The following is a 21,095-nucleotide window of genomic DNA, read 5'->3' as shown; positions in this document are numbered from 1 at the left end:
AAGAAAAGAATGGCAACCCGGCCAAAATAACTGATCTTGAATTCTCGATGCCGGCTAATGGAATTGCAGAACCATTGCGTCAGGAAGTTCCTTTATTGTTGTATTAAAACAACCATCTCAAGTGATTATGTTGCTCTCTTGAAAGCCTTAAATATAGTCTCATTGGAGCATGGTAATACAGTTTCATGGGTGGACCTTTATTTTTAGGGTCCATATTACGGACTTCCGTAGTTCACAACAATAAAGAAAAGGTGAATAATACAAAATGCCTTCAGAAAGTTATGATTTGTAAATCAAAAATTGAGAGGGAAAATAAACAAATCACTGTACAGTTAGCCTTGACAGACATGATCCAGCATACCCTTTGAACATTCCCTGGTAATTGAAGGTGCACCTACCATGTTTTTTCTAAGGAACACAAATTTACACCTGCATTTATCACATAATACAAATGCAGCAGAAATATATTGAGGGTATAAGAAAAAAGAGAACAGACATGAATGGAAGCTGTAATCTTTATCTTAACATTTACAAGATATAAACATTGAACATATCAATCAAATGGGCCCCACCTCATGAATTTTCATCACAAAGGTCGGTTTGGGATTCACTGGTTTGTAAGCTTGGAGGAGACCATTGATCTGGCACCATCAGAAAATATAAGCTCATCGCTTTCCTGAACCGTTTCTTGTACTGCTGTGGTGATATGACAGTTGGAGAAGTATTCTTGGGTCCACCAAGAATGCCTGAGGTCTTCACCCAAGTTTCAAGGTGCTTGTCCCATGTATACTGCCTCATAAAATCAATGATGCCTAAAACTAGCTCATGCTTCTCCTCATCCACACCAACAAGCAATGAGTAGTCCATCACATATATTGACTGCAACCATATGCACACAATATTATATTACCTAAAGATATAAATACTGGGAATTGCTTTCTCTAATAATTACATAGCACACATAATAAACCAATGTATAAAAACTGAACCGACCAGTTGAACCAGGAGCTGGCCAGTTCATGGTTGGTTGGATCTCAGTTGTACTGTAGTCTGGTAGAACTGGATTGAACCAGGGATGAACTGTGGTTGGTTCAACCCATTTTTATTTTATTTTTACTTTTAAATACTTGTATACCTTTTGTTTATTTATTAGTCATTCTCGGTCCGGTTTTCAAAACATTGTGATAGTCTTTACTGTGTATGTATGATTGTATTTTATGCTCGAAATGAAGTTATCTCATACTTTCACTAGATAAATCCTACATACACGATGGCCAAACCAGTTTTAGCTATTCGTTGTTCTCACTTGAAAGTTAAAAATGTAAACAGAGATGGGGTTACCTATGTGAGTTTTCCTTTCTAACATCACAGACGAAAGAAAAGAGGGAAATGAAATTGAATGCAATAAAACCCATGAAGCTAAAATTAGGGTAAAGCATGAAAATTAATAAGGGCAATCATACTTACAGCAAGGAATGCAGTATCATTCCACACAGCTCTCTCAAGAAGCCGCTTTGCCTTGTTCCCAACAAATATTGGAGAGGTTGGCATAGCTTCAATGAGATTCTGATCCAGCAGAACTTTATTGCTCCCACTTGTATCTGGATTGTACCTTGATCGAGAAGAACCTTTGAGATCATAAAGCCGTCTTATGTTGCGCCGATAAAGAAGATTTTCCATAACCAAAACATCCATTTTTGTTTCCTTCCCTCCTTTGAGGTGCTTTGATGTTACCTTCAAAGAAAACAAAAGACATAAAAGCGCACACAATGAGAACTGACAAACATATCAATTATTTAGACTAGGAAAACTGTATCACAAGATTCAAAGATAAATCTATGATGAAACGCCATTTATTTGGTTGCATAAGAGTGTTTCTTCATGCGACAGTTTCTAAAATATAGGATGGAACATAAATCTGATAAAAATATTTGGACTTCCTGTAAATATTCTGTATGACATCAGAACATTGGATAATTTAACAAAAAGTACCTGATAAATTCCCAAGATCTTTGCCAGACAAGTTGGGCTTCCTGTACTGATCGACTCTGATAAATATTTAAAATAAGCCGGTGCAAACTTGATAAATGATTCAAGCTCTGTCTTTGTAACCTGCTTGACGATAAATCTATCATCCAAGGTTTTTGCAAAGAAAACATTGCTCTTTCCTCCCTGAGCCCCCCACTTCTTACAACGACTAAGGGACCGCACAAAATCAAGCTCAGAAGGGCAACAAGTTCTTCTTAGAGCCTCAAATCTCTTTGCATAGTAGCAAGTTACATTATATTTCACTTTTCCAAGGGAACTGTCATCATTAAAAGAAACCCTTGCATGAAAATCCTTTGAATACAGGAGTGAATCCCCAACCATCCGAGACCCAGAAGTGGATAACGTCATGCTCTCCTCAGATGATCCAAAACTTCTGTAGCTGTTCGTAATTGTCTCATCCAAAGAGTTGAGAGAAAGTAGGCTTGTCGAATCAAATAGTGGCAATGAAACTGAACTTTCTAGACTGTCTTTAGGTCTATCAGATTCTGACATCTGGATATGATAATCTTTTGACACAAGCACATGTGCTATAACACTAGTCGGTTCATCATCATAGACTGGCACTATGGTATCATTAATGCCAACAGGAAGAAGCAGTCTAGCACCCGTCTGGCGGTCCAACTCTCGAAATGATAAAATGTGGACAAAGTTGTAATCAACAAGTTTCTGTGTATTGAAGGCAGAAGTTTTGTTGAATGAACATGAGTTAGCAAAAGGCATCCCAGACCATCTACTGTCAAGACCTTTGGAATGCAATTTAGAGTCATGAGTGTATCCTGTTTCGGTTCCACCTATACTAGCAGTATAATTATCAAGATTTGATTTTGCAGTAGCCATTACCGTAGGTGAATGAACTGTCACAGCTGCTACATCAGGAGCTGGACAACCATTTTCTTCGTATAGTGTATTTTCCGGTTGGTTCTCCCCAGTCCATGCTGCATCAAGGGTATCAGATAAATTGGCCACATTACGAGATCCCCCCTCGGACGAAGTCCTCCTCCTCCGGATAGCTCCTCCAAACTCCGGAGAGTTTAATTTATCATTGACATTTGCGCCATGAGAGAGAGAAAGATCAAATTTACTCTGGCCTGTGTCTTTACTCTTGTCCTCACCTTTGATCATTTCACCAGACTGGCTAAGGTGGCTAGAGTTTTCTAAATCAAGGTTTCCATCAGGTTTTGTTTCCAAAAGAAAGGAATCAGAACTGCTATGGCTTCTTGCAGACCTAGTGACCACATCTGTCTCCACAACCTTTTCCTTAGAACCAATTGATTTCACTTTCTGATAGGAGTTCTTTGAATCTTCTGAAAGAGTAATTTTACCTTGATTGGATGCATATATCAGGCGCTGGTCCCATACAAAAGAAAGAATGAGGATATGCCGGCGCAATTTACAGAGCTCTAGAACATCAACCATGAGCCCACCAGCTATGCCCTCTTGATGCAGAAACTTCTGTAACAAGTCCTAGATATTCAACATTACAAAAGCGAAACCAAGTATTAATGTGCAATCACTTCTTATCGAGCAAGGAAAATCAACAAAATTTTAAATGAACCCAATTCATTTATCAATTAATCTGGTAAGTGGAGGACTAGAAAGAACAAGAATGTAGTCGAAAATTTTAATCATGTTCATTTGGAAACTCTTTCTGGGAAGAAAAGGGGAAGAGGGGGTGAGGCATCAAGAGAGTACACCCTCTGGTCACTATTATAAGCAAAAATCTACATTTTAGATTCATTCATTAAATGATGTATGTGGTCTATAATAAAGACCATATACATCATTAATTGAATGAATCTAAAATGTAGATTTTTGCTTATAATAGTGACCGGAGGGTGTAGTTGAAAGAAGGGGGCAATGAATCGCAACATCTCAAACCACCTACCTCAGATTCTTCTTTCTCTTTCTGCAGAATTCCTTTAAGTTCAGCAATCAAATGCCTAAAATCTGCCACTGCCTTTCCACCCTCCTGCAGCACAGGACCTGAAAACTTTTCTGAAATTTGATTTAGAGCGCTGCACACTTCACTAAACAGTACTTCCACCTTGTTATGTACCTGCTGGACAAGATCAACAATCTCATGAATACAGAAAAGACTCAGCAGTGAGTGCTATATCCAATATACCAACTAAGATTAGCTTATCAACCTCATGTGCTTCTTTCTGTAGCCAGTCCTGACTATCGTAGTTGAATTCAAGTTTAGATGGAGGAAGATAAACAGAATTAAGGTCAATCGAAGCATAACGAAAGCAGGCCACCATCTTCCCAAATCTGCACACAAGAAGAAGAAAAAATGATTCAAAAAGACAACCACGTGTTTGATGTAACTTCCATCTGAATTGGGGACTAGGTATTTTAAGTGCTACACAATCCTATGTGATGCAGTTCAACCATCACATTTTATTGGTAAATAAAGACTTTTTCTTGTAACTGATTAAACAAAAGCACCAACTATGTAAGAATTTCAAGTTCAGTATATTTTTTTATCATTATACTATTCAACCACACCCATTTACCATACATTTAATTTATGAGGAGAAAAGCATACCCATAGAATCTTAAACAGTCTCTGTGAAGAGAATGACCACAATTTGCAACCCTGCTTGCTGCTGCATGATTTGAGAAACTCAGCTCCAAGAATTTCCCAAAGGATAGGCCCCAAGCAGCATCAGACATAACTACTCTCCGTGTGGCAGGAGGAAAACCATTTACACGAGGACATTTCAGGCACCTGTGCCACATCCAGATTTTACCTTCCTTTTCCCCTAGTAAAGGAAACTCTGATAGTTTCTTCACAGAAATTGTCAGGCTCCCTTGCCGATGAGTATAACAATGAACATGAGCTTCCGGTGGCATTTCACATGAGCGGCAAGTGTATTTCTAAAATGGAAATATTAATTTTGTGAGAGTTTTGAAGTCCCAAGATAGCAATTGGTGATAAAATTTATTTGAAAAATAAGTGATTTGGAAAAACTAATACCTCATCAAATAGTTGATCTTTCAAAAATCGACCCAAAGGCTTATCAGAGCTTCCATAGTATTTAATTCTAACAAGATGAGATCTTTCACAAACAGTTCCTTTCCACACACAACGTGTTGATAAGAAAACTAAAATACTCTGATGGTCAGAAGTAGAGGGAGGAAAATCTTCTTTTGAGTGTATCATGTCATTATCAAAATTATTATTATTGTCATCGTGTTTTGCAATTGGTGACTCAGGATCAGGTCCTTGATTTGAAGCCAATGCTACAGCTTTGATATGGTTATTGCCATCTCTCCCGGAAGGCTCTAAGGTACCAAAGAAATCTGAAATAATATCAGCATGTATCATTGTCTTTGTTCCCTCATCTTGTCTGCAATGTAAGGATTCCTTGGGACGTTCTTTGCCATCCTTCTCAAAAGCAGTATTTGTGAGGAAACTATTGCAGTGGGAAGATGACAAATCCTGAGCTAATTGTGAGACGTCCCCAGAGATCTCATGCATGTGGATCGACTCACCCACCAGTGATCTTTCAACGGATCCAATGCAGCTGGATGAAGTTCTACGCGTCTTGTAGCCATCATTACATTTTGGTACTTCTTTATTAGTTTCAGCTCCCTGATGCCCTCTACCAGTGACAGAAGAAAATCCAGGGATAGTTGAAATGGATTTTACAATACTAGATGGTTTATCAGGTAGTGCGACAGTTATGGGAGATTTCAAGGGAAACTCTAGAGGTGAAGCACCTTCATCTGCCAAAAAAGATGTTTCCAGCGCCAAATGATAGGCTGCAAAGACTCCATATTGGACTACATGTTTCACCTTCTTCAACTCATCCCCATTAGAGCCTTTAAGCAAGATCTTCAGAGTAAAACATAAAAAATACACACAATGAATAAAAACAGAGAAAAGTGGACCAGCAAAACAACCTAACTTTTCTTTATAACTTATTATTATGTGTCAATTATGTTAAGTACAGACCCTAACTAGGTTAATAAAAAAATAGAAAATACAAATTACAGCGGCAGTATGTAGCCTAGACACGGAGTACGGATACGTGGATACACAAATTTTGAATTTCAAGATACAACACGGTGATACGTTAACAAAACTTAATAAAAAAACTTCTAAAGATGTATAATACTTGTAAAGAAATAGACATTAATAACTCATCATTAATGTATAATCTCAATTTACCAAAGATACTTGTGATTAAAAATAAAATTGTAGAGTTTTTGTCAAAATTCAAATATTTTAGGACGCAGAAACTGCAACAACAAAAACTGAAAAGGTGTAGGGCTTCTCTTTGTTTATGAGAGAGAGAGAGATTTTTCTTTCAATTAAAAAAAACTAAATTTTTAAAAAAAATATATATAATCTATAAACAAAAATGTCAAAAAATATATGTAAAAAATAGTTTTAAAAACGTAATGCTCCCAGTGTCCCTCTGTATCAAACCACAACAAAGACGTATCCGCAAAGCATCTCAAACATATTCGGTAATATTTTAAAAAATATGTATAAAAAAATGGATACTTCTAGAATACATATTCGAAAGTATCGTAGTAGTAGAAGTACCTCAAACATATCCAATAAAAAAATTTATAAAAAAAATGGATACTAGGATACATATCTGGAAGTATCCTAGGAGTGTCAGTATCCCACACGGATACGCCTCCTATTTTGGTGTATCGGGGCATCACATACTGTTAGAATATAAGAAAATATAGGTAACAAATGTATCGACTTAAAAGTTTGGGATACATAATAAGCCATAACAAAGATATAGAACTTGAAGACGATGTGCCGCAATATGTGTATCCCAAAAAATGTCAGGTTATAGAACTTACAGTGCAACCCAGCGGTTTCGGGCAATCCTCAAAGAACATCAAAGTCTTCGTTAATTTTTTCCCACCTTGTCCAGCACTACCATGCTCCTCAAAAAATTTGTCGACGTGAAATGTTTCACAGTAACCCAGTTTTGGGGAGGACAAATGATCAATTGAAGGGACAATCTGTGCCCCAGTACAGCGAGCAATACGTTCTAAAAGTGGCCTTTTAATATTCAGAACAAGAGATATGTCTTTAGCAAGAAGGTATTCTTGAGCATAACGAGATACTGACTTCTCTACCAAAAGAACATTGGGGTGATGAGCAGCAATCTTCGTGACTGCCATCTTCAAATGGTCCATCTCCTGGGGAAGAATAAAAATATCAAGAAATTCAGAACTGGTTATAAAATTACGGAAGGAAAAAAAATGACAACCAAGGTATCTCTGACTTGGCCTGATCAGATGATAAATAATCAAATATCATATCCAAGGGAAATTTATTGCAATGTAAGACCCCAAGTAAGAAAGTGCATATTTAGTATATAATTATCAATTTCTAAGAGCTGAATTTTGTGGAGAACCTGCTGTAACAATGTATCCACACTTGATAACTGGTTAGAAACACGCTGATACTCCAAAGCACCTCCAAGTATTAGAAAACGTGGTTTATCAATTTTTGATGTCATTCGCCGATGAGCTACATTCTTCTTACAAACTATGCCTTTAACCACCATGCTGGAAATAGAAATTAGAACATCAAGAATAGAGACAGAAATAAGAAACGATGAGTAAAAGTCTTCTCCCAAAACAAGAATCATATGGATTGGATAACACACTTTTCCACTCGCCCATATTTTTAAACACCAAGTTTGTGTTATTATTAAACAAAAACAGACTTGCACCAGTTCTTTACCAACCTCAGATTGCCATATCCCCATCAACCCATCCCATAAATAAGCATAATGGACTTGCACACTTCAGCAGACAAAAAATGCATAAAAGTATACTGTACAAGCAGTTATATGAACTTCTTCCTAACGGATGAGGGAAGGATCCTTTCCACCAGAATGCATATGACAAACAAGAAGGGTAGAATAAGAAAAAATAAAGAAAATAAGGGTAGAATAAGGGTAGAATAATCAAATGTTCTTCAATATAATGGAATCACCCATCTACTCCATAAAAATGGATCCTTCTCCATAATGCTGTTTCTTCCCTCCCACCTTTCATTCCCCTCCCTTTTCTTTCTATTCTTTCTGCTGCGAACACTAATTATGGGCCTATTCTTCGTAATGAGCCTATCTGGGGTCATACACTATTATGATTTTTTTTCCCAGTTTATTTTTCTCTGATACAGGGAAAACTATGGAAGGAATCAAAGTGATGCAGAGTTATCAGTAACACATATCAAAATCATACATATATGTTATCTACCAGAAAACTGAAACAGCATAACAAAATACAAGCTTGAGATGCATGCAAGCTAATACATTAGTTCATTATCTGTACCTTTCATTTCGATGCCCACAAGCTATGCATTTAACCTTTACATATCCACCAGGATCCATACCTCCACCTCTGCTCGTATCAGGCTTCAGAAGGGTTGCAGCTTCCCAAGATAAAGTGGTAATTATATCCAACCAACTTTCTTTGCCATCATCATCAACAGTTAGGCTTTCCACCTGCAAAAGCTGAGCGACCAGAGCTCTAAAATGCCCTTCCACAACATTCTTCATGGCTTTCCTGTTATTCTCACCTGATTTATCTCTGCTGCGAAATTCTCCAGAACCAAAGCTAGCGGAGGATCGTAGATATCCCCATTCTCCAGTACTACCTTCATCTTCATCGTCATCAAAAAGAGCAGCTTCTCTATCATCCTCTTCATCCTCCGGCTCCGGAGGTAGCCACAGCAGCCCATTATTTTCAAAATCCACAGGCTCCATATTATTGGCCTCCTCTTGATAGGGAGATGTTTCACATTCTTCGGTATGATCATGCTCATCAGCTTCTTTTCCCGGTGCTTGAACTCCATCTGTACCATCTAACTCAAGATTCTGTGGTGGCGCTAGGCGACTCGAACTTCTTTCTTGAATGTTATCTCCATCGGAATGCATTATATGTGGTCCATAGACACGGTCAATCCCTTGAATGTTAACTAGATCATCGTAGTCATTGACGCGAGAATAATGCCTTGATTCTGTGTCAGAATGGTAAGCACCATAATCATCGTCCTCATCATCACTCCTGGTTCAAAAGAATAAACATACAGTAAAATTAAGAGCAGGAGAGAGAAAAAAACTGATCAGAACAGCAGAATTGACCATCATAGTTTGGCGCACTAGTCACATATATATTTCTAAAAGTCATTGAATCAGAGTTTACAGATGAGATTCAAAACTAAAGCGAAAGAGGGTCCTATCTATACACCCCTTTTTCTCTCCAAAACATTCACACCCTATATCTGCAGACATACAAAACCACGTCTTTGGGTTACAAGATTCCCACCATTGATCCCAGCCCAATGCGTATCATTCTAGCGCAGGAATGACGAGCATCGTCTTTTCTTCCTCCAAAACCTCCCTCATGCGAAAGTATCGTTCCAACTTGGATATCCAACCGTGCGCATCTTTCCCCATAAAGATTGGAATATCCAGTTTGTGCCAGTTGGTTTTCGCGTTCTCATCGTGGTTATTTCCAAGTGATTCTGTGAATGTTTCCATGTGGCCAGTGATGGGATACCATTGCCGCCAGTTAATAAACTGTGTATTCGTGTTACAGACCTATTGAAGTGTTCTCGTTGTTGCTCTGCCGCTTGAGCTAGTCGTGCCTCCACCCTTGAATTCACGTAGGACTCCCCCATTATTATATTTTTGAACGGTGACTGCCCCATTATTGATACCCACAGAGCCCTGAAAAGAGCTTCTGATACCAGATGACAGGTTCCAACTCAAGTATGAAAAGAAAATATGAATCTTTATTGTAATTGCATGTAACAGAATGTCAGGTATTCGAGAGACCTGGACTCCAAAGAATGACCTTAATTGATACCTTCTACTATCGTTATGACTCCTTTATATAGACAACATAACACAACAAACACTTAACTGCTATAACTCAATAACTACCATCAGTTAGTGTAGTTAGTTAAACTACAATCAGTTAGTTACACAGGGTCCATTAGTTACACAAGGTCATTATTCCCAGTTTTCTCTCCTACTCCTCCTATGTACACATTCCTGATAGGAGGTCCCATTCCCCTATCACAACAACAAGACTGTCATTCGTCTATGTAAAATAGATTATCATTAGGCAAGAATTATGTCTCAAGTACCAAAAATGAACCATCAAAGAAAGACGTACCTGTTGAAGCAATAGCCATATTGGTTAGAATTCAAATTCTCTACAGCTTCAGAGGGATTAGTACTCATCCCTGGATTTAAATTTTCTTGTTCGTCTGTTATTAGATTCATTTGGGAAGATTGATGTGGACTACTAGGCACACACTGATAAGACCCTGTTGAATAAGGAACTGAACCGGCAGTGCTGCTGCTACTGTGACAGGTGCAACTCGACTTAGAGCTGACCAAGCTTGTCGAAGATGGCGAAGGGCTGAGACAAGGGGTGGCTGAGGGAGTGACATTATCAACAGCTGCTACTCCCTTCTCCCATTGCTTAAAGCAATAGTTGCAGACCCTAATCCTTTCCCAATCTTCACGACCAGTATTTGGCTCACGCGGAGACGAAGGAACAGAATTAGCAGTGCATTTTGCACAAAAAACTCGGCCACAGATACGACAGTGATGCCTGCGGTTGAATACTGTAAACTGTGAATCACACTCGTAGCATACCCTACAACTTTGATCTGGCATCCAAAAATCCCTCGACACATTTGGTGGCTCAACTCTTCGAGGGATCCAGGACCTAACTACATCAACAAGATCAGATATCTTCTTGTCAGGGGTGCCCATGGACAGTGATTCCACCCTAACCTACTCATTATGATTTCTTCATTGAACAGCCTTGTTAACAATCCATGTATCTTGGCTCATGATGCTGGTGAAACGAATAAATAAATATGCTTCAAAAATCGACCTTCCAAAAAAAAAAAAAAACTTCAGAAATCGAAAAACCAACTGAAACCAACACCTCTTAACATTATCACATGAGCAATCATGAATTTTTTTAAAGTAAGAATAATCATATTATAGACAACAATATTCATTATACACTACCGCATAATGAAAAAATAAAAAACACTATTTGAGTAAAGAATTAGGAATCAAGTCAAAACTAAATGAATAGCAACATGAACCTTCATAAATACACTTTTCATGCTAAATTTCAATGTTAATTAAAAAAATGTGATATACAAAATAGGTTTATTGCAATCAATTAAGTCAAATTACTATAACAACCTTGCCCAATGACAACATCAAAGACTGAGAATAATACTTTAACCTAAAAAACTAATAAAAGAACAGCTAGAAACCTTGGTATGTTATGTTTTTTTGTTATTCATCAAACCCCCAAGTTCCAAAAACTAACCAATCCCTTAACTCATCAAACCTCAAAATTCAAAAAATCAAAATCAATTAAACAATTCAGCATTCTAAGTTCACAATTAAAACCGAAACAGAAGGCACTATTTAGGTCCAATGGCCATATTCATATGGAAGAAATAAATGGAAAAAAAAACATTTTTTCTGAGTTCAGATAGATTTCAATAAGCTCAATGCATCATTTTCCAGCATACTCAGAAACCAAATTCAATACAAAACAATAAAAACACGAACCAATCAAGCAAAGAAGCACACAATCATGATCATATCAAAATTTTGACAGCCCAGATAGCAAAAAAGGGTAAAAGGATGAACATGCAAGTAAAAACAGTAACTTTACCAGAAACTGAAACCTTTGAGAAACCAACCGCTATTGTTGTTGTTGTCAGATCTCACACGACACAACTTCTTCTTCAGAAAACGCCAGAGTAGAATGAATAGTAGTAGTAATAATATTATAATATTAATAATAACTAGGAAAAAACAGTGTGAAAAATTAATTAATTAATTAATAATAATAAAATAAGAAAATTTGAATGAATGATGAGAAAGAAGCGCAGTAAGAGAGAGTGTGTGAGAGAGAAGAGAGAAGAGAGGAGAGAGAGAAGAGTCACACACACCGAATGACAAAAAGGAAATAGAAAAATCACACGGTTTGCTTGGCGCCACACCTTATCACGTGTGGATGGATCCAAACACTTCCTACTTCCTACTACCCCATCTTATTTTTTTTTTTAACATCGCATACAACTGTGAGGTTTCAAATGTCAAACGATTGAAGTTATTCAGTTTGAGGTTTTGAATTTGAAATGATTATAGTTAAAGTTGTTTTTTAGGTTTTGAATTTGAAACGATCAAAGGTGTTTGGTTTAGTAATGTATCAGTCGAAATAGTTTTTACGAACTACGTCTTTTTCTATTTTATTGGAGAAAGCCGACATAGTTCGTGTTAGTCGCAATGGCGAAAGAGGCAAAATTAGAAACAAAATTTAAAAATTTCTATCTAAAATTGACACGTAAAAATGTATTTAGCGAAAAGTATCTAACATTTGATTGACTTTGCGAAAAATATAAGCCAATGAATAATCATTTAACTTATGGCATATAGTAGTGATTCAATCAACCATCAAAAAATAAGGATAAATTCTTTCAAAAAAAAAATAAGGATAAATTACTTTGTAGTTTTCTTTCTTCGGACCTTTCGCGCGCTCTATTAGTATAGAAAATGAAAAATAAAAAGACCTTTCACGCCCTCTATTATATCAAAACGAAAATTAATTTCACTCCCACGCTAAAGTTATTATATTAGTGCAAAAAAAATTATATAATAAATTCATTCACATTAAATACTAAAATAATTGAACGTCAAAAAAAAAAATTGTACAAATATCCTCTTCTTTTTTAGGAGTTGTACAAATATCTTGTTTATGATGATTGTAAAATCATTTTAATAACTAATATAATAAAGTCACGTAAAAATAAGATTAAGATGGAAATTGTTGTTTTTTTTAAGCACTAAGATGAAATTTGTTGCTTTTTTTTTTTTTGACAATGAAATTTGTTGCTTGTGTAAATAAAATTGCGTGCATGACAACTAAGTTTTCTATTTATAGTCAAAAAAGCTAAATATTTTATTTATTTATTTTAAAGAGTGTTTTATCGATTTTTTATTTATACGCAAAGATCTTCTATTTTTTGTTGGTACAAGTGTTAAACAACCGCCACGTACCTTATAGATCTGTAAAATCCACCAACTTATGTAATTACACGTGTTTTCTCCAGTTGTTAATTATTTCCAATTTTGAATAGAAAAATAGATACATCGTTTTCTTTTCTTTCTTTTTAGTGAATATTATCATTTCCCTCTTCTCTTGTGAGATCACGATTATTTGGTATACAAATTTGTTTGCTTTTCTTTATTTCTTTTCCACGGTCACGAGAAACTTGACATATTTATCTGAAACGACATGCTAAATATCCAACTACTACTAGTTTATCAATTTCAATAGATTCCATTAGTAGAAATTGCAATAAATATTGACATCTAATTTTTGTTTTTTATAATGGTTTCGAGAACAAACCGAAATGAAACTCAAATATTGAAAGAGAGAAAATAAAATGAAGCAGAAAATAGATTATTAAAATGATTTTAGAAAGAAATAAAAAAAAAAAAAAATTTGGCTGAATCATGCATTTTGACTGAATCATTTTATTTTTCATAGAAAAGGTTATTCTTTACCTTAAAGAAAAGTCAAAATCACATGACAACTCATTTTAGTTTCATAAAGTTAAGTGTTGTGATGAGAGTTAGATACGCCAACGTGAGATCAATCTTGGTAGTTGAATGAATATGCTAAATTTCAATCAATTTAGATTTTAGACGCATCAAAGAGTGAGATTGGATATTCAATTGAAACTTCAAAGAAAATTTTAGTAGAATTTTATAAAACCACCAAAAAACAAGGAAGGGAAAGAAAAAGAAGAAGAAAAAAAAAACAATCGAACCATGATTGCTAAACTTGTGGTTCAATCATTGCCACATAAATACAGAATAAAAAATAATTTAACTAGATTTCATTTAAAATAACTATAATCTAATTATTAAAATTAAAAAATACTGCATTAACTCCTATACGTCATTATTGTTAAAAAGTTTGATGTATTCTAATTATTTTTCTCTAGTATCAAACAATTTGTCGAATTGGAAGCTTATAAAAAAACAAATTGTCAGATTGGAAGTCGGTAATGTCATGAATCCTCTCAAAGAATGCGTAGGATTAATTGAAACATGTCATCATTCATGTTTGTACATCCTCCATTAAGCAAAAATTAATATTTTAGATTCATTGATTAAATAATGTATGTGGTCTACAACAAAGATCATATACATTATTAATTGAATGAATTTAAAATGTATATTTTGTTTATAATAAGGGGAATTAGTCACTTTAGTCCCTGAATGGGGAACGATTCGTCAATTTAGTCCCTGAATGCAGATAATATGCAAAACAGTCCCTGCATGGTCAATTTCAGGGACTAAAGTGACTAACGAAGTCTACATTCAGGGACTAAATTGACTAACGGAGTCTGCATTCAGGGACTAAATTGACTAACAAAGTCTACATTCAGGGACTATTTTGCAATTTATCTGCATTCAGGGACTAAATTGACGAATCGTTCCCCATTCAGGGACTAAAGTGACTAATTCCCCTTATAATAATGTGTGTATGTATGATTGAGTTGATTTTGCGTGTGTATGATTGAGTTGATTTTGTATGGTTTTGACCACATACTAATACGTGTGTTTGATTCAAAAATTTATGTATCATAAACTTGATTGTTGTAAATCAATCTTTGAATACCCAATAATGTTTATATGATATGATAAAGATCTCTTTTAGTTTAAGATTATGGTTTCAAATCCAACCTTCAGCACTTTAAAATTGTGAAGGAGGAAGGATATCCAATTTAAAAAAAAAAAAAAAAAAAAAATCTTTGAATTACTTGATCTCTCTATGCAACATGTGGGATTTGGGTAATTTGATCGGTTACATTTAACTTATATCAACTCTCTTTTTTCTTGTCAATCAATGTTGTTATTCTTTTTCTTTTTTACATATTTTGAATGGAATGGAATCAAATAAACTTATACATTACTCCCTCCGTCCCGGAATATCTGAGCCAGTTTAGTTTTTCACACAGATTAAGAAAAATGTATAAATAAAGGGGAAAGTGGAATATATTGAACTGGGAATGATGAAAGTAGTATTAATTAGAGTTATAGTGTATTGGAAATGATGAAAGTTGTATTGAAAATTGAAATGACTCAGTTATTTTGGGACACTTTTTTTAGTAAATGGGTCAGATATTCCGAGACGGAGGGAGTACATGCTTTCATTTTCACGATCGTCGACGATGACAGGTCCTTATCTACCACAACACCACTTATTTTGAGCTTTAAATGCCAGCTTTTTACATGGCCAGAGTCACACGGACACTATATGACTGTGACCTTAATAATACGAATCATATTGCCCAATTTGGGACAATCATCATACATCAATACCCAAATTAAACACACAACATAAATTATTCTTGTAAAATAATTGAAGACCTTAATTATAAATACGATAAATTATATGATTCGTCACATTATGATTATTATGGAATTGAATTATTGAGGAAACTTAATTATTATCGACCAATATCGCTGGTTTTCTTATCAATGGCTATGACAGAAAATAAAAGTGTGAAGCTCATGTATTATCTGTATCATAAACTGACGGAACATACCACCAAAGTTATATGAGTAACTCCATCATCCAAAAATAACATTTCAGTACCAAACAATTTTAGATATATGTATAGCATAACATTTTAGTACCAAGCAATTTTAAATATCCAAAAAAAGAACTTAAATAACATTACAATACCAATAAAAGTTATCTATCCAAAATAACATCAGTACCAAATTAACATTTAAGAACCAATAGAAGTTATTCTTGCGGTTTGGTTTGGTTCAGTTCAGTTTCTGAGATGCAAACTGCAAACCGAACCGAACCGCGCGGTTCAGTGCAGCAGTCATCCGAATTCATCCGAATCAAGTGTGGTTTTTTGCGTTTTCGGTTTGGATTGGTTTGGTTTACGCTTTTTCTATTGGGTTGATTTGGTTTTGAACACCTCTAATTGGAGTATTTCTCTCCTAGACATCAAAATAAAAAGGGAAAGATATGTCACATTTTTCCTAATCGCTTTTTGCCCTTGCTTGCACCAATCTTCAATTATCTGAGTTCTCACAAATTACGTGGAGTGCAGTCAAGAATTTCTGAAGTGCGGCTAAGGTCATGTTTGGATAAACATTATTAATGATGATGTATTTGGATGAAGGGTTTAGAAGAAAAAAGGAGGGAATGGTTAAATTTTCTGTTTTAATTTTTTTTTTTGTGGTGACCGGGGTTCAAACCCCAATCCTTACATATTATTATGCATTGTCCATACCAACTGAGGTTAAGCTCACTACGACAATTTTTTGTTTTAATTATGAACAGTATAAAATGAGTTTAAAAAATTGAAATAAAAATATTATAAATGATCATGTAATGTTTCAACGGTATTTAATTTATTTTAAAGAAACGTAAGTTCCTCTCTTTCCCTCCTAAACTCATAATTTAAAGACATCCTACAAAAAGTCAATTGAAACTTGTTATACTTTTTAACAAAATTGCTATCGATTAATTCAGCATAAGTTGTTGTGAATTAATATTATATGCAATCTATATGTTATTATTTAATATTTAAATAATAAAGTAGTTAGCTACACGTTGCCGGCCAAAAGAAATAATATTAAGGTGATACTAACTTGTGCCCCTAGGAACAAGTTAAGAAGCTAAAAATGGAATTGATCAATAAATGCACAAGTTAAAAAGATAAAACCTAAAGCTTTCAAAATAAAAAATACACAATTTCCCGGATTTTATTTCTACTTCTGGTTTCTTATCTTGTGCCCTTAGAGCACAAGTTAGCATTTCCCATAATATTAATATGTGGTTGCAAATTAATTAAGATTATGTACAATCGACATACGTGGTTGTGAATTAATAGAATTCAGCAAACAAATGTAACTTATTCCATCGACTGTCCATGGAGTATGTACAATTAAGTCTAATAACATATTCACAATATAAATTTATAATTGGACATTTTGCACTATTGAAAATAATTGTATAATGCAATGCAATGAAACATAAAAAGGATTTCAAATTGGCAGGAGATAGCATTTCAAACTCAATGCATGAGCTAGAAATGTATATATATATATATATATATATATATATATATATATATATATATATACATTGGGCAGTGTTTGACACTCCACATGCAGCTGACAGAATGAAAGGTTCAATTCTGCAACTGAGATCAGAGAGGGACTAGTAGCGTAAACTTGAATATAAATCTTGAAGACTGGTGTATAATGGCTGAGCAGCCCTTGGTCTGTCTACCATGCCTAGTAGAATGTCAGATGTGGTGATATAAGGATCCCCATAAAAACGCAGATTAGCATCCATCCGAGTTGCAACTATATTCCCTTCCAATGATACTCCTACAAATGCACCTACAGCATGACAACGCCTTGTGTAGTTACTTGGCTATACTTTCAAAACATTATTGCTTTTGTACTGTAATATCTATGTCAAGAGAAATATATACTCATAATAGTGACAAAAGGAAGGTAGCAGGTGAAAGCATACAGCAATATAAATGGAGTAACATGTTTACAATAAGGGAATGCACTTATTAGTTTTCATAGTAGGAGTTACTATAGTACCGATGATTTTACCTGAGAACCAGTTTTTTCATTCATTACAAATAAAGAAATGGGAAGACCAGGCTATGTTTTAGGGAATGCGAAGACAAGTGTGAGTTGTGACCAGGAACTATATGAAGGATTTGCAGATTCAAACACTGTATATAATGAAGAGTGAAGACAGACTAATAATGACTGTTATATATCTGCTGCAATAATGATAAAGCCCTAAAAATGTCTTCAGTCCATCAAAATTCAAAAAACATTCTGGTTTCGTTAAAACATGATATCTAGGGTGGCATATTAGTGATATTAATACATTTATTATATTTCCTGGCATTCACAATGTATCAGAACAGATGTTGAAACTTGAAACTCCTCAATTTCAAAACCATAGTTTGGTTAATACTAAGATGGTAAATAATAGCCAAGATAAGCTCGTGCATTTAAATGAACTTACGATATGCAGAAAATTTCATCATAATTACCTTTACTGCAACTGTAAGTGTAACACATGCCAGAGCCCTTGTCACCGGCACGAAGATCTGCCTCAAGCACTCTCCCAACAGGCCCTGCTGCAGCACTACAACCAGCCCCAAGAGAAAAATGCATGCGACTGCAGAATGTCTTCACAGCTTTTGTATCATGAAGAACAACTATAAAATCCATAAGCTCGCCACCAATCTGGAAATATACGATAAATTCATATTTATCACTCAATAATGAATGTCTTTTGTCTAACCAAGCTAACACAATCATGTACGCCCTCAGACAACATTTATATTCTCTATTGACTTCCAACTAGAATATTCAAATTTGACAGATCGATGGCTCAGAAATGATTGTTACCAATGCAAAAGAGTTCAATACAAATAAGGACACGTAAGTAACATTCATGCCAATCAAAATTCAGAATTCAATAAGAGAACAAATTATAAACACATGCAAGTTTTAAACCGGAACCACCTCTATTGGTTATATTCTTTCACCATTTTTTCAATTAAAACAACAAAGTGAGCATAACAACCATAGTGATATTATTTTACACATGAACTAAACCCATGTATAATCTCCTTACCTGAGCACCCCATCCTAAACCGAAGGAGCATATAGCTGATGGTGCAGACCATGATCCATCATATCTTCGAGCTACAACCAAACCAGTACCCACTTTGTAAGAGACCAGTGCACCAGCTTTGACAACTGTTAAAATTGCTAGACCTTGGGCACTTTTGAGGACAGATAAAGGAATAGACCTCTCAGGATTTGATTTGGCCACCTGCCAATATAGAAATTGTTTCAAATAAAAGCAGTAAAGACTCACATTGCCATAAATTATCACAACTAGAAACTTTATGAATAAACTAGTAAAGCGGTCAATGCAGAAATTATAATCCAACCCTATGATGCACATATATGATATGCATCTGATACGTCGTCGTTTAGAAAATATAGGATACATATCCGCCGTTATTTATAAAATATAAGATACATATATAAAAAATCCTATGATCAAGGCACCAAAAAATATACAAATAAAACTAATTGAAACAGTATAGAAATTAAAAATAGAAGATAAAAAATAAAAACTTTAAAATAGAAGGCTCTTCAAGATGCCCAATGTTGAAAAGTTTCCAAACCAATACTACTAAAATAGCATTACTGAGATATAATGCACAAATACTTCTTGGTACTTCACAGTATTAGAAAACACGCACAAACACAACAAAATAGAATCAATGAAAGCAGTTTAACATACACAAGATTAAAAATAGGAAAGTCACTTGCTCAATGAAAACTGTAATGGAAATTATAAAATCAAGCTGGCAAACCTGACAGTAGTTTCTCAATGTATTGGATGCTTTGTATATCTCATGCTCCATAGATATACCAATAGGAAGGTTAAGCCACCCTCTAGCACAAGTCCAATCCATGACATCATGCTTAGCTGCCTGCACAGCATTGCTTATGGTGTTGATAAGAACGCCCTGTAAAGGATCAAGCCTATCATAGCAGGAATCACAAACCCTCTGAGGATTCCTTTCCCTAAACCTAACAGGCAATAAACACCGCCCCTTCGTACATATTCGACAGAAAATCCCTCCACAAAACCGACAATGATGTCTTCCCCGAGTAAGTGCAGTAAACGGAGAAGCACACTGCATACAAGCAGTAGTAGAACTATCAGGAAGCCACTCTGGTGGCTCAGCTTCAAGGACCTCCTTATAGGAGCTGTATTCAGCTCCATTTGGCAGACAAAGTGGAGGTGCACTCGGCGTGTAAACGGAAGCATTAAGCAAGTCATCTCCATTCTTTCCAGCACCAAGAAACGATACATTCGAACTGGGTAACTGCTCGTTTACATCAATTTTAGGAGCCTTGTTTTGTCCAGTAAGTATAGAAAAAATCCCAGAAAGCACATTCTTCAAATTCACCTCAGGAGGCATATTCGAACGGGCAATACCACCACGAGCCTCTTCATTTGAGTCATAACCTCCATCGAACAATTCATCCTCCTCATAAGGAAACTGATATGAATCATATGAAATCTCTTGGTTTATGGTGCCAATGGCAGACTCGGGCTCAGGCTCAGGCTCAGACCATGTAGACTTAACGTGGTGATTCATAGCATCAAAACCAAAGTGGGTTTTCTCTTTTTCTAGCTTAGAAAGTGAAGAGTACGCAACTCTACCTTCAGAGGATGCCATTCAATAACAAAACTACGCCTATTTAGCTAAACTTAGCAATCCAAAACTGCAACAAAAGTCGTAAAGTTACAATCTTTATTCAAAAGGGTATGAGGAGGATATATCAAATCACATAATTTGGACAAATAGAAAAAACAATAATCAAATAGAAAAAAATAATTGAACTTTTGGCAACAAAAAAAAAATGAATGGAAAATAATAAATTGAGCATCGAATTGCATGCAGTAGAATTAATGGTGCAATGATAATACGATAAATTATGATTAGAGGTGGTGGGGGAGGTGAAATTAGGGTTTTATAGGAAAACGAAAAGGGCAATAATACTAACCTTTGATTAGAAGGGTTTTCTAGCTGCGAAGGTTGATTGAGATGAAGCGGATTTGGAATCGAAAAGGAAGGGAAAACGATGATGATGGAAGAGAAGAAACGTGGGTGTTAATTTAGGATTATCGACAACTTGATTAAGCTGCAATTACTACCTGCAAACGGTGTCGTTTACAAGAAACACGTGCTTGCGTAACTCGTGGTGTAAGTGCAATATTTTTTTATATATTTAAAAAAGGGTCTTGTTAACCAGTGCCCTCGGGGCATTGGTTAAGGTAGCCAAAAGAGGAAATTTTAACTTAAAAATGTCACTTTTTAAGCTTTTAATGCATTGATT

The 21,095-nt window shown here is 35.3% G+C and overlaps 2 protein-coding genes across 6 annotated transcripts; both read right to left on the bottom strand.

Moving 5' to 3' along the window:
• Window positions 1-270: 270 nt before the first annotated feature.
• Window positions 271-12,070, bottom strand: LOC146902870 (1-phosphatidylinositol-3-phosphate 5-kinase FAB1B-like). 4 transcript variants are annotated; one of them, XM_085734680.1, is made up of 12 exons: window positions 11,761-12,070; window positions 10,222-10,953; window positions 8,371-9,105; window positions 7,443-7,596; window positions 6,880-7,224; window positions 5,030-5,890; window positions 4,598-4,929; window positions 4,197-4,320; window positions 3,935-4,108; window positions 1,993-3,513; window positions 1,468-1,734; window positions 271-879 (listed from the first exon to the last, which is right to left on the bottom strand). In XM_085734680.1, exons 2-12 carry the CDS (start codon window positions 10,827-10,829, stop codon window positions 574-576), a joined length of 5,427 nt encoding a protein of 1,808 aa, XP_085590806.1. In that variant the 5' UTR covers window positions 10,830-10,953; window positions 11,761-12,070; the 3' UTR covers window positions 271-573. The 4 variants fall into 4 exon arrangements, with proteins under 4 accessions (XP_085590806.1, XP_085590808.1, XP_085590807.1 ...); XM_085734682.1 differs by having other exon boundaries at window positions 3,935-4,105; XM_085734681.1 differs by having other exon boundaries at window positions 10,222-10,914.
• Window positions 12,071-16,983: 4,913 nt separating this feature from the next.
• On the bottom strand, window positions 16,984-20,871 carry LOC146902869 (uncharacterized). 2 transcript variants are annotated; one of them, XR_015022357.1, is made up of 6 exons: window positions 20,763-20,871; window positions 19,559-20,480; window positions 18,805-19,005; window positions 18,215-18,410; window positions 17,273-17,534; window positions 17,023-17,234 (listed from the first exon to the last, which is right to left on the bottom strand). XR_015022357.1 is itself a non-coding variant. In XM_085734679.1 (5 exons), exons 2-5 carry the CDS (start codon window positions 20,432-20,434, stop codon window positions 17,350-17,352), a joined length of 1,458 nt encoding a protein of 485 aa, XP_085590805.1. In that variant the 5' UTR covers window positions 20,435-20,480; window positions 20,763-20,871; the 3' UTR covers window positions 16,984-17,349. The 2 variants fall into 2 exon arrangements, 1 of the variants encoding a protein (XP_085590805.1); XM_085734679.1 differs by having other exon boundaries at window positions 16,984-17,534.
• Window positions 20,872-21,095: the final 224 nt, after the last annotated feature.

Source organism: Medicago sativa, chromosome 8 (assembly GCF_051527215.1).
Source record: "Medicago sativa cultivar Bolivia chromosome 8, Bolivia_mono, whole genome shotgun sequence".
Classification (NCBI taxonomy): domain Eukaryota; kingdom Viridiplantae; phylum Streptophyta; class Magnoliopsida; order Fabales; family Fabaceae; genus Medicago; species Medicago sativa.
Note: the sequence above shows the minus strand (reverse complement) of the source record. Positions and strands in the feature narration are given on the sequence as shown.